Below are 15042 nucleotides of genomic sequence, written 5' to 3' on the forward strand. Positions count from 1 at the left end.
GTTTGACTTGTTCTCAGGTTGGAGAGAGGGAATTTATTTGTATCCTCCTTTTTAAAACTATAAAAATGTAAGGTAGGTTTCTGCAGAGGGAAAACAGAAAGTGCAACACATGAAAAACTGAATTATTCATACTGTACGGTATTTCTTCAATTTTTTTTTTCTGCTTGCTTGAGCATTTCGGTTGCTTGAGTTCTGGTTAACTGAGAGTTTACTGTATATGACAAGGCCCAGTGTACTTGAAAGGCAGTGTGCTACCATCAAATCAGGTCTGAGATGTATTGAAATCCTTGAGGGTAGAATGAAAGTCTGCATGCAAAATGCACCTAATTATTTGATTACAGTTCCCTGAAAGTTTCATTAAACAGTCTCACATGGGAGCTGATATACAGTGTTTTATACACAGGCACCCAATGTGGTGTTTCAAAGGTCAAATGGAAATTTTCCATTATACCCGTCTTCCGTGAGAGCAGGCTTAGCAACTACTGTTTAGAAAAAATGGGTACTGTAAAATTTGTGCATATTTCTCTAGGTAAAATATTTTTTGGGCCACTGGATTTATGTTTCCCTCCAAATTTAGATAAATGCAGTCAGGTAGATTACATGAAGATAAACTTTTTTATTATATTTTTTAATATCATGTACACTATAAATAACTGCATCTTATTTGAGTGACATGCACGTCACTCACAAGGTCAGAAAGATCACACACACACACAAGAAAAAAAATTCTGCAGGAATAAACCCCCTTGCATTGCACCCCTTCTGCCCCCAATGTGGGGGCAAGCCCTCCACATCCATGAATTATACATATACCAACTCCTACATGCCCGTGTTGCTGCTTTACAGATATTTTGTGCCAATACATTCATGAAGAAGACAGCTGCAGCAAATACTATCCATCTGGAGTGCACCCTAATTTGGCTTTATAAGGTTTACAATAAAAGGAAATGCAGAGCTCTGGTCATTTGAACAGGGTTTATTTAAAATAAGATGATCTTCTTTTTTTTGTTTTTGGCATAATGAATAGAAAATACTAGTCAGTCTACCTGAAGTCATTTGTCCTACCTAAATAACGTCTATATACACTGAAGAGGTGCAAGACCTCTTCACTCTCAGATTGTGGACTTGGAAAAACATTAGAAGCTGAATGGCTTGACTTAGTACCACTTCCAAGAACAACTTTGTCATGAATGAGGGAGTGGTCCTATGGACTACCTTGCCCTTGTGGAAGATCCTGTACAGCACACTGCACCTTTGAGCCTGTAATTCTGAGGCAATCACAGTTGAAGTAACAGCCATTAAGATGAAATTTGCCAAGAATGAAACTTCATAGGGCTGAGCCTGGAGGTTCAAATGGAGCAATGGTGTGGACTGAGAGATATGATAGGACAAAGTTAAAATAGTTGTACCTGTCAAGGTCTTAGTGCTGAGGATGGCCATTTCTGCTGTCATTAAAAGTGATATAAGCTTGTCTAAGGGGAATTAAAACTATTGTCATTTCTTTGGAAAGAGTATGGAGGGGTTATGAATTAGGAAGTACAGACACCTGAGTGTTAAAAGTATAAATGCACATGATGGATGGTCTCTTAAGAATTATACATTGTATACTGTACTGTATTGTTCTGTTTATTATTCAATAATACATGCATGTTTGTATAAGCTCTACAACTGTGTACATACGCAGTACAGAAAATGAATATAAATAATAAAAGAAAGAAAAGGAGCAAGTACCATGAAGCAGGCAGCTGCTTCCTTAATGGCTTTAGTAGTACCCTTTCAAAGTTGCATTGCTGTGGGCTAACAGTAATTCTAAAGGCAGGCAAACTTAAATGGCTGACACATGCACCTTAACTGATACACAAGGAAGGCCTTTTTCGAATAAGACTGACGTGTAAAGGAGGGCCAGCTCTGTGGCATACAAGAATAAAGCTCTGACTATGCCCCTTATGACCATAGTTCCACTGACTGCTCAGATATCGGAGGAACTGGCATAAGGAGATGGGAGGAAGTGGCTACAGCTGGCTTGCCCATCTTAGGGGGAAGGGGTAACTAGCTTGCCCATCTTAGGGGGAAGGGGTAAAGGTTGGCCCAAAAGGTGGAAAGTTTCAAATTTTGGACTGAAGGATATAAAATCAATGGAGATAAAAGAAGGTTACAGTGGTAACACATGAAATGGTTCAACAGTACCCATATTTTGGGGAGATATGATGAGATGAAGTATTTAAGGTGTATGGATTAAAAGGAAAGTGCCATGGCAGGTAAGGATATGTGAACTAAACATTGAAAAACTTAGAAACTGGAAACTTGTGATTCTGCTTATGGATAGTATGATACAAGTAGTGAGAATGTTTTTAGTCCCCTTAGTCTTGTATCCAGGTCAAGCATATTTTTATCAATCAGAGGAAAAGCTGTGAATAGTAATTAATAAAGAGCTGAATTAATTTATTTTGGAGGGGGAGAGTGCAAGAGGTAAGCAAGATAAGCTGATTCTCATCATAGGACAAGGTAGTTTAGGGTTACCTGATTTGAAGGTGTACTTTAAAGCTAACTTAAGATTCACATATATAACTCAAGTACAGGGTTATAAATCAATGTGGAAAAGGATGATTATAAAATGGGGAGGGGGGTCAACAGATAAAAAGAGACTAGGCTTTTTAGTCCTTAAGGAAAATATCTATACAGAATGTTGCATTTATGAAGTAACAGAAAGCAGTCTAAGAACAAAGCCATTGCAAAAATGGAGAAATTAGATTTTTCCAACAGTTATGTCTGTTAATGGGGTATAGAAAACAGGCAAGAGGGGGCTTAAATTTTCTCTTAAGGACATCTGCAAAGCAACCAATGTATGCGAAGCAAATAATGTGAGAGTAAAACATGACAGAGTGGGATGAGGCTAAGTAAAAGTTTGTACTGCAGGTTAGAGACTGCTTTCCGTACCGGGGATTGGTAACGCAGTACAGGCAAAGAGAAAGGGACATGGGAGTCCTAAGTGAAAGACCTGCTCTGGTAGAATTTTTAGTTGAATCTAGAGAAGAAGCTGCCATTAAAAAGAGACACTTAACAGCACAAATAAAATACTGCACGGTAACTGCAAAAATCAATCAGAACAGGTTAAAAATATTGTGAAAAGAGAATGAAAAGACAATTTATCAAAGAACAATGGGAAGACATTTGTAAGGCTCCCAAGTATGTAACAAAGTCCAAACAATTTGGTAATTTTGTGTTTGTACAGATTATTTTACACCCCAAGTAGACTCCAGAGTATTTTTCTTGGGTACATAGCGAATGATGAGAGTGTGATGGAGAAGGCAGAGATAGTTGGGAACATGTTTTGGAAATGTAACAAGTTGGAAGTCTAAAAATTCTCTTTGGACGTCTTTGCCACAAATGTTGGGGTAACAAATGGTTGCAATAAAGGAAATTATTCTTTTGTGCTGGAATACAAGATCTGTATTGCCTAGACATAATACAGTCTTAGCAAGTTTAATTTACTGGCTGCAAACAAAGCAATTATTGGAAAATGGAAATCAAGATCTAATCCAACAGTAATCAAAGTATTGATTATTGTAAAGGAGATAAAAGAACTGGAGGCGGAATCTTTAGAAAACTGAAGTAGTAAGTTTCTTTAAAATAAATGGAATTTGTGGAAAAATATATGCAGAACACTATTAAAGAAGAGAAGTTTAAGAGAAGAGAGAAATTCAGCAACTTATGTAATACTGCAGTGAAAGAAAACTGTTAAAAAGAAAATATGTATGTATGCTGCATGACAAATGTATGGTAACCATTTAAAATGTCAGGACCTGCTACAGCAAGTCCATAAACAGTCCATAAACAGAGACTGAATAGCCGAATAAATGGGCTTACATATACCAAGTCTAAGATGGCTGTTTCTCAGAATATTGCCTTTTCTCTGAGGTTTAGAGATCTCGAGTTGGTATATATGTTTGGGGTTAGATGGAGCAGAAGGGCTTGCCCCTCTGCAAAAAAGTTTAAAGGAGAAGAGTGATCTTCGAGGGTCACTGTTCTCCTGGAGGTTAGTCTTTTTTGAGTGTGTGGGCACTTGGCATTTCCAATGCTGACATTTCAGTAGTAAGCCATAAGGTATGCACATCAATGTTATGAAAATGTGGTAATTTGATAAGGATGTCTATAAGGAATTAACCACTACAGAAAGACAAAACTACAGATTTTCATATAAAACAAATCTTACGTTTTTGTAAGCTGCTTCACACCTCTAAGAAATGAGCTTGTGTTATGCCAGTGCTAAACGGTATGGGTAGCCATCTCAGGGAGGCTCAAGCTACAGTGCTGATTCAAGCTACAGTGCCAGTGTCATGTTAATCAGGGTTTAAAGTACTTTTTCAGTCCTAGTTAGTATATTTTTAATGTGTAAGACAGTCAAGGTATATGCAACTTCCACATGAAGCTACTGTAGTTATATCACATTTGGTTTTCTGATAGTCCTTACCTGTCCATTTGGAGATTTCCTTAGCGATATTCCATTAATCTCATCAATGATGTCACCAGTCATTACAAACTCATCCACCTCAGCCTGGCTGCCTGGGATTATGTCTGTGATGAAGATCCTTCCATTAAGGTACCTGACATTGTTAAAAACAGACAACAGATTTGTATTCATTTTATGTTGGTAGAAGGCACCTCTTTACTGGCCAAAGTTGCAAATTATACTGGCACAGTTTTCCCGGGTAAAATTTATTTCTACATTTCCCTTATATAAAATGTAACATTTAGACAGGTGAAGTCATAACTTACCTACAGGAATTGAATCAACGTACTTCAACAAATGCACACAGCCTGGTGTACTGATGCATCAAGATAGTCCTTTATCCTAGCTGTAGAATTATATCAAGTCTGGCTGTCTTACGGGTACAGGTATAGCATGTCACATTGCTGGGCAGACAACACAATCCGTGAATGAAGCACAATAGTTACATAAGAAAATAAGGCAAGCTGACCATCTCTTGACCAGTGCTGTCTTCAGCGGGCAACGGATAATAGTGACCTCCATCAGCTACTATGCTCCTGCTTGGCACATTCAGGAGGCTGACAAAGGCTGCACTTCTGCCACTCAGCTAAGAGAAAGTAGGAAAGTCATCCCAAAAAAAGCAGCAGTCACCTTAGTTTTTCTCTGAACTTTTGGTCCTTTTGGGTTCTAATGCTAAACGAGGAATATCAGAAAGATGTGTCCAAGCAAAATGTATCTCCATGGGCATGGACTACGCCCAGAGACATTTAAGTACTATGACAAAAGAAGCATACAATCCATTTTCACACAATGGAGAAAACAATTACTCTCACCCCTGTCTCCAAAGTAACTTCTCCATTTATAGTACAGCTATTTATTTTTTCACAATTATTCCTGGTGCCATAAAGTTGAGCAGTTCTGACAATTACTGAGTTTACTCCTGAATTCATAAAACTTTTCTCTATGCTTTCATGCTACACTGCACCTGAATACTGACATCCTAGGTGTTTCCTACATCTACTACATAAGCTACATAAGTTATGTACAATCTGTGCATATGAATCACTGTGTTAAAAGGTAGTACAGTGTTTAACAGCTTAGCATAAATACTGCTTATAAATAACTCAGCGATTAGCTCAGTATGATTTTTTTTCTAACCTTGGAGACTCCTGGGTGGGTGAAGATCCTAGAAGAGCATGCACTGTGTGCTTGGTTCCATTTTTGATTACTCTGTACTCTCTGGAATATTCTGTCTAGTAACAGTGTGCTTTTAAGTCCCAAATATGTTTTTTTTTTCACCCTGGTCTCCTTTTTACCATTGTGCTTATGCTCCTGGCTGTTTCACTGACCCATCCATTCCCCTCTGGATAAAAGCACTATGGCTCATTAGTTTAATTAGGGCAAGAGACAAGCAGACCTGCAGCAGTGTGGTCATTCTGAGGACTTTTACTTTAGAACCCTTTCTCCACATGAATGTTGAAAGGGTTGGCAAGGCATGCCATGCCTCTATGTGATGTGATCAAATGGTCCTGTCCACCTTGCAGATAAGCATCTCTGCATGATCTCCCCATCTATACTGAAGGTTCTGTCACAGACTGTATGCCCATGAGCACACACCCCTCCCCCCAAAGAGAGGCAAGCAGGCTGATGTCTTGCCATTCCTCTCCTCCATAATGCCAAGAGATGCCAGGGCTACTAGTCAAACATGGATTACCTGAGTTGTAGTCAGTGCTTTATCCCTCTATGCCAGTAGAGCTGGTCCCAAGTCTCCTAAATGTGATGGCAGTATCACTATGGATCCCAGCACCCCAGCCTGCTGTAATGTTTCAAGTGAAATTTATAACTTGAAGAGCTACAGAAACAATTAACACCAATGTAGTCCATATCTCTGCAAGGGAACTCAATAAGAACGTCATTATTCCCATGCACACAGCAGCATGCAACACGATAATTCCCATCCACGTACGACAGGGTTTTAGCTCTACTGCTACACTCAAATAGCAGTAGCAACACTGGACCCAATGCTGTACAGAGATCTTGTTTTATCTCACCATAACAGCACTACAGCTCTACTGTTGCAGTGATAAAATAGCAGTCCAAACAGACAATTAACCTTATCATAAGTGCAAAGCTCTACTGCTTTCATGAAATGGCTGCAGCACTTGGATCCTGCCCCATAAACAGTACTGTAATCTGACAGCAGAGTTAATGACTCTATCACAATGCAGAAGTGCGGTGATGTCACTACTGTGCTAACACCAGATCATCCCTACTGGCCCCATTCCACTGCAGTAGTGTAGTCATCCCACAAATACACCAAAACTGAAGCAGAAGTACGTACTCCTTCCCACAGCAGCAGCTTTGTAACCACAATGAATGATGTAATGAAGCAGCAGTACAGCGTTCACAAAGCTATTCTGAAGTCACAGTAGAATTACTAACCCTGTCCTACCACTGCAGTGCTGTGGCCCACTGCTGCAGGGAAAATGAAGGGGCTATACAGGCTTCATCCTATCAAAGTAATACTGTGACTATAATGCTGCACTGAAACAGCAGTGGCACAAGTGGCTGCATCCCACCACAGAAGCATAGCAACTCCCACTGCTGCAATGAAAGGGTACTGATCTTGTCCCACCAGAGAAGCACTGTGGTCCAACTGCTGTAATGAAACATCAGCATCTTCACATCAAACGCACTGTGGCCTCAACTTTGCCTTACAAGTAACTGCAAAAGTGTTACATCTTGTTTGCCTTTTTGTGAGATGGTAGCAATCCCATGGCTTTTGCTCCAGCTGTATGATCACACATATGGTTCATAGTCAGTTACTCGACATGCAGTCCAGTATGGAGCCTAGCCCAGATTCCCAATTGCCTGGTTAAGTGACTTGCACAAGGTCACAGAGTAGATGAATGTGGGTGGAAAGATTCAAACCTGCCACAGGAAGCAGCTTATTAACAAGTCAGTGCTTTAGTCCTCTGCACTATGTGCAGTTTCAGAGAAGGTATGTTAACTTACTAACTATGCTTTTATCAGCTGTAAATTATAATTTGAAGTTTATACAGTCCCCTATACTTCGGGGATGTTTTTATAACATTAACCCTAAAACAACTACAGGACTAGAATAACTGATCATGTTACAGAAATTAAGAATAAAGACTTTCATAACTGCATTGTCACACATGTTCTGAACAATATTTCTTTAAAGACTACAGAAAACTAAACACAATGCAAAAGGAAATGCAAGTTGAAAACAGATTTCTTGATAGGATTCAGAATCTAATGGCTTTGGTACTCCTGTTGTATACACTTGCTTTGTTTTTCACTGGGCCTTGGCTGAAAAATGTCCTATACTTAAGGCCTAGGCCTCTCTCAAGTTTTCAAATGTACACTGTACTATTTGTTTAACTGAGAAATATGGCATACATTGCAGCTTTTCTTAAATGATGCAAAAAAGTTCACTACACTTTCTAATCTACACATTTTCTAAGGCTTGCATGCCCAAGGTCGGTGAAGATATACTTTTGCTAACAACAAATTCCTTCAAAATGTAAATGCATATAGATCATAAATAAGGAAGCATCACTCAGATAAGTTAATCATTTTATCACTGAAAATCTGTAGCTCTTAAGCTAGTTAAAAAGCATTTTAACCCTAGACCTACAGCGAAAATCTGGAGATTCAAGTATGATTATTAAGCAAGGAAGTTTACTGATAAGTGACTAAATTGGTGGCTGCCCCAGGACTTTATTCATGCTGAGATACTGCATCCCAAAAGCATGCCATATGTGAACTGGAAATCCCTCAAATTGCCTGGTGTGCATACCACAGTTTGTTAAGTGTATATGTGTGTCTTTTGACAGAATGGCACCATATCCAGAATTAAACTTTGCCTCGCATCCACTCAGTCTCTAGGTCCTCTGTCTCCAGGTCCTCTGTAACCCACTACTATACAAAGTAGATATCAGAGAATCAGTGACTGCATGCACAAATTAAAGAATTTATTTTGTATGCCAAATACATTTATAATGTATGCCAATTTGTTTATGAATTTTTTTGAAAGGAAATTTCTATTTGAGTTAAATTTTATGAAATGTGTTATTTTATTTTCGTTACATAGATGACTTGATTTTTATCTGTGATGGTGGTTTTGATTCAGTTAATTAATTTTTGACAGACTTACATGGTAACCCATTTGGGTTAGAATTTGATGGAATACAGAAGGAAAATAAAGTAATATTCTTGGATCTTGTTTTGGAGGGTACAGAACATGGTAAAATTATATCAAATATACATAGGAAGTTTATAGATGGTAATCAATACCTTCATGCATCTAGTTGTCATCCTGTACATACTTTGGAAGCTCTCCCTTATGGGGAATTGGCAAGGGTATCTAGATTATGTAACACACAAGAAAATTTACAAAGGGAATGGGATATCACATATAATATGTTTTTGAAGAGGGTACAGTGTGAATATTTTAGAAAATGCCCTTATGAAGGTAAAAAAGGAGAATAATATGGTAAGGAATAAATGTAATAAGGGTGAACATCACCATTATAAGAAATATCATCTGGCAACCAGTGATAAAACTTGTAAGGATATTTATTTTGTCTCTACATATAATGTAAAAAGTGGAGACATAAAGGATGTAGTGGAACATTTTTGGAAATTTTTAGTGAAAGACAAGGTGTTTATGCACATTTTGCCACAAAAACCTTTATTTTCCTATAAAAGGGGAAGAAATTTGAAAGATATGGTGGTATATGGTAAATTTGTAATGCCAACATTTTGTTTACCAAGACCACTATGTGAATTTGGTACAAGATGTTGCAGTAGATGCAGTGTTTGTAGGAATATAGTTAGAACATTTAATTATATTAACAACATTAGGTTCACAGTAAGAGATAGTTTTACCTGTAGAAGTAAGGCAGTTGTGTATGCTTTACACTGTCCCTGTGGATTATATTATATAGGTGAAACTAAAAGAGAGTTTCGTATTAGGTTAGGTGAGCACATTAGAGACATAAGACATAAAAGGGAAAATAAATTTATTGCCACACATTTTAGTGTTTATCATAATAGTGATGCTTCATTTTTAACAGGAACAGTTTTAGAAAGTGTGAAATGTCTTTGTAATGATGAAAATGCTTTGAAATATAACTTACAATATAAGGAAAGTATTTTTATTTTGAAATGCAATACAATGACACCCTGTGGACTGAATAATGAAATAAACTGGAGGTGTCTGCTTTAAAACTTTTTTGAACATAATTGTTTAATTAATTGTTTAATTAATTGCTATGAGTATATATTCTTTCAGTGAGAATGTATACTCTTGAAAGGTGGTTACACCGAGGCGCTGGAGAATAAAGAGTTTGCTTTTGGATTTGACTTTGGTTCCTGTTTTTCAATTCTTGACTTCTGAAGATTTTGCTGTTTTGGTATTGTTTTGGATCAGAGTTGTTTCTATCTGAAGGTGTGTGGAGTGGAGTTTGTATAACAAATTAAAGAATTATAGCAAATGTTGAAAGGCAGAATTGTGTTTAGAAAAAAAATCACTGCATTCAAGAAAGAATGTTGTCACAAACTAATTTACCATTTGAAAATACACGAAAAAACTGTGCAAACAACAGAAGCAGTAAACCGAAATGTACATTATATAGAATGAAAACAGGCTGCAGTGGAAAGTAACAAGAAGAGAAATACAGAGGGTGTCTATGTACGAAAGCAATGTTAATGCATGTAGACAGTGCTTTGGGAAAAAATTACATGGACACTCACTCTGTAAATCCAATGCATTCATGTTGTAAAAAGTGAACACTTACAACTAGCCTGTGTAAACAAATAAAAAACATTTTAAGAAAGCACAGGGGTTTTGCAACCACTGCACATCACAGTACACTGTAACAGTCGGGAATAATAAATATAGTAGCTGACATCATCTCTAAGAGGTACAGAAGGGTACAAGCCTGCACCCACTTCTACATTGTCACCTAGGACACCAATGCCATAGTTTCCTGGGTCCTCTCCTTGGGTAGGAAGGGTCAGGACAGGAATGTGTTGAGTTCTGCTCTGATGAAGGAAATCTTTTGCAATGGTACCAAAGCTGATGTCTCCAAAATTCTGGTGACTAAAGATTATATCCATGGCAGAACTCAAGTAAAAGCTTTTGCCAAGTATGGGAACACTAGAAGACTCCTTTCTGAGAAACCTACGTGACCCCCCAGACAACACTTTGGAGAAATGTCTGAAGGCAGAAGACAGACCAAAAGACAGCCAACTGTACTGGAAGTGATGCTAACCAAAGGGAGATGCAGTGGAACAGCAACATCTTGTAAGGCTCCCAAAAGGGTCCCAACAGGAACCCATCATATACACTGACACTACCTTAATGTCCTGACAAACAAGGGAGCGATAAAGTGGAGAGTCACCATACAGAAGCTAGTGTTCAATTTTATTCACTGAATTTGATGAGATACATCATGGAAGAATAAGGAAAAAGGAAGAAGATTCGAGAATAAAAAAATCCTCTCCTCAGAGGAAGGAGCATAATCTATAGCCGTGTAAGAAGCAGTGACTGGTACTGTCCTAGGAGCGTGTCTGAGACTGAATAGCCTTTCAGGGAAACTCCTGATGTTGGAAGGATGAGGACCAAACAGCACTGAGATATGGGCTTTTGTGGCAATAACCAACAGCCTTGTGGTAGAGCTCCAAATCACAGCAAACTCGGAGGAATGGCACCCTTCAGGTAGTTCTGGATGGCAGTCATGACTGCAGCACTGCTCTCTAGAGGGAGTGCTTTTGCGAAGTGGCAGCAATACTGAATTGCTGGACTGTATCTTCTAGTTATAAACAAATATCATGTCCCTTAACTGTTGGAGGTGGGGGACCTCCATCGGTTACGTCCTTATATATGGGGAACAGTTCTTGCCATGCCGTTGTGTAAAGAAGATCTTATTATTAATCCTGTGAATTACCAGGCTATTAGTCTCACCAGTATTATTTGCAAGGCTAAAGAATGGATTAGAAATGAAATAATAAATAATGATACTGATGACCTTACATCAATGGGTACACAGCAGTCTGGCTTCATAAATGGAAGATAATGTCTTATCCTCCTGGGTGAGGATTTCAAAAATGTTACTGAAGCCATGGATGAAGGACACACACAGCCTAAAAGGGCCTTGCCCAGGCCTTTAGCATAATCCCCCCATGCTGGGATTATTGCCAAACTCTCCCAATTCAACATTAACCCAAATGCAGTTAACAGGATGTATAAAGGCATTGTCTGACAGATCAGAAGTATTTGCCTTAGATGCAAAAATGTCACAAAGGTGGTCTTATCCTGGACTCTCTTCTTTGGTAAATACTCCAATGACATGAAAACAAATATCAAAGGAATATGGCTAACCAAGTTTGTTGATCGCAAAAGGGGGAGGGTGTGCAGTTAACAAATCCAATTCTGTTAATCAATTCTCCAGCAAGGAATAGACCAAGCAAATGTTTAATGCACCAAACATGGGATTACTCTCAATGCCAAGAAATGCAGTACAGTTTTCTTTGGTAAATCTAACACTACTACTGTACAGCATATGGATAACAGTCTATTTAATCTGACACAGTCATCAGGGACTTGGGTACCTGTGTTGGTAAATTCTCCTTTGAATACCACATCTGTTGTGGTTAAAAAATAATTTTCCTGCACACAACTTATTCTTCGTGGTACCTCCTCATCTCAGAGTTCAACCCTTCTTTGGAACAGGCTTCCTATTCACATTAAGCAGAGCCCTTCCCTGGCCCTTTTCAAATGCAGTTTGGATCAGTGGATGGGGAACTGAAAAATCTGTAAGAAACTCAGTACATAGGCACAAATCCGTGCCATCCTCTAGGGTATGCATACTGGGTAAAATCGGGTTATATTGGCTTGGCTTTAAGGGCTCTTAAACCGTTAGCCTAGTAATCACCTATGAATCTATGAACCTATTGAAAAAAGGCATAGTCCGACTGTATACCTCCCTTATTAGGCTCATACATGATGCCCCTTCAGGCAGAGTTAGGGTAAGGACTAAGCCAGGAGTGAAGCATGAGCATAGCCATGCACCAGATGATATTGCTTTATATGATTTTTGTATGATTTAGTGTTTTTACTTTGTGTAAGAGCTTGGGGCATAGAGTTCCAAATTTTTCAGTATAGGAGGAGTACAGTGTGTCTCCAGTGGGAATCTTGGACTTGCTTACAGTGAGTAACAGTTTGTCAACAGACCGTAGTGGTCTGGTGGGATTATACTGCTTGAGCATGCTGATTAGACTTAGACACTTTTTAGGAAGGTATAGGAGTTTATGCGTAGTCGCTAATTGTGAGTAGGCTAGGGAGTGTGGTAGCTTGAGCCACTGAAGTTGTTTTACAGGTATACTGTGGTGAGTTTGGTAGCACTGGTTTGAGATAAGTTTGGCTATTTTGTTGTAACACTGGTCTAGTGAAGAGACTGAGGTGGAATGCAGGTCGATGAGTATGGGGACAGCATAAAGAAGGACTGGGAGAAGGAAAGATGTTCTGGTTTTGTCTGTTAAGTACAGTTTGATCTTGTAGAGGGTCACTAGTTTTTGGTGAGTTCTGTTTAATGCCTGTTTTATGTGGTGGTTGAATTTCAGACCGTCATCGATGAACGTCTAATAGCTTGGTGTTAGTTACTAGTTCTATTGCAGTATTATTGGAGGGGATAATGGTAAATTGCTTCTTGTTGGGAGCTAGCTGCTTCGGGGTGAATAGAATCAGTTTTGTTTTTTGGGAGTTAATAGTCATTGTGAGTCTCTTAACCATGCCTCAGTAGAGGTAAGGGATTCCTGTGTTTGAAGTTACAGTTTTCCTATATTATTTGCAGAACAGATGAGTGCAGAGTCATTTGCACACTGTATTGTGGATGCGTGTTTACATGCAGTGTGAAGATCACTGGTGAAGATATTAAACACCAGAGAACCTAATATGAAGCCTTGGGGGACACCAACTGTTACAGGTAGAAAGGTGGAGGTGTCATTTTCCCATTTGACTACTTGCATCCTGTTTGACAGGCAGCTATGAAATCAGGATAATGACGATGAGACTAGGCCTAATGATGATAGCTTAAATAACAGTTTCTGATGGGATACGTTGTCAAATGCCTTGGAGAGATCCAAGACTATTGCTGAGACTGAGTCACTGTTACTACTGCTCTGGTTAACTATAGTGATAGTTTTGAAGTGCAGTTGCAGTGCTGTGATAAGGTTAGCCATGCTGGGTTGAGGTGAGAAGGTTGCTGTCTATAATAAAGTTGAGGACTTGTGTATGAATATACTTTTCTAGTATCTTTGAGAGAGGGGATAAAATGGCTAAAGGCCTGTAAGTAGAAATGTCATTGGATTTTCCTCCTTTGTGCAGAGGTAAGATATATCATTTTTTTCAAAGTGTAGGAATAAATCCTTCCTTAATTAACCCATTTATTAAGACTGACACTGAGTAGGGGGTCTATGCCATAAGAACAAAAGCTCAAAAAGAATGAAAACCAAAATATCTAAAACTCAAAACATCAAAAGGGGAATTTGCCTTTTCTCCACTGTTGTGCAATCTCAGTTAGCTACAGAGTTGGTTATAATTAACAGGGGTGTGAGGGGTGCAAGGGGTTTTGCCCCTGCATTAAAAATGCTTTTGATATTTTGAGTTTTAGATATTTTGATTTTCAGTCTTTTGAACTTTCAATCTTATGACCTAGATTCCTGGCTATGTTAAGGCTTTCTCTGCAAGTTTAATATAATTAGCTAGTATTTTATGTAGGGCCAGGGTGGTAGGTTTGAGTTTAAGTTAAGTGATTAAGAAGAACTTCCTGATTATAGCAGTAGGTACTGGTTGGAATGTGAAGATCTTTTGGCTACTTTCTGGTTTTGAGAGGGAGTGGAGGGGTGGGCAGAGTGTTAAGAGAGGTAACCGTATAAAAATGAGTGTTGAATTGGTTAGCGATACTATTTGTTTGGTTAGTTAAACATAGGGTGAACTGTAATGACTGACCTGGATTTAGAAGATTTATGGCTGACCAGAAGGCTTTAGGGTTACTTTAGTTCTCAGTTTTGTAGTCTAGTATGGCAGTTGTTTTTTGCAGTTCTGATCTTATTTTTGCTAGCATATCTTAGTTTTTCGTGTGACTGAAGTCTGAATATAGTACTGCACGTCCTCCATCTTTTCCATGCCTTATCCCATTTTTTTAACTAATTGTTTAGTATTGTTAGACAGCCAGAGAACAGGGTTGTTCTTAATTCTTTTAGTTCTAATGGAAGCATGATTATTTAGTATATTCATCATGACTGTAGAGTTAAACAGGGCTACGACTTCATCCAAGTGTAACGTTTGTAGTACCTTCTAGCTGACTGCTTTCAGGTTAAAGATAAATGAGTCAAGCTGGAAGGAGGAGAGGTTGAGAGCATTAGTATATCAGTATTGTTTTTTTTATAGAAGTGTTGTCCCTTACAGCATAGATGGGGAGATGATCACTTAGGATGCATGGAAGGGTATCAGCTTTGGTAAA

The 15042-nt window shown here is 38.6% G+C and overlaps 1 protein-coding gene across 2 annotated transcripts in view; it reads right to left on the minus strand.

The window, feature by feature from the left end:
* LOC122812915 overlaps positions 1–15042 on the minus strand; it is a 739345-nt gene that overhangs the window by 274622 nt on the left and 449681 nt on the right. For both annotated transcript variants that reach the window (XM_044084968.1, XM_044084969.1), the window contains exon 9: positions 4472–4604. In XM_044084968.1, coding sequence (XP_043940903.1) covers positions 4472–4604 — 133 coding nt within the window. The remainder of the gene's footprint in view (positions 1–4471; positions 4605–15042) is intronic.

This window comes from Protopterus annectens, chromosome 10.part0, assembly GCF_019279795.1.
Source record: "Protopterus annectens isolate FY-2018-M chromosome 10.part0, PAN1.0, whole genome shotgun sequence".
Taxonomy (NCBI): domain Eukaryota; kingdom Metazoa; phylum Chordata; order Ceratodontiformes; family Protopteridae; genus Protopterus; species Protopterus annectens.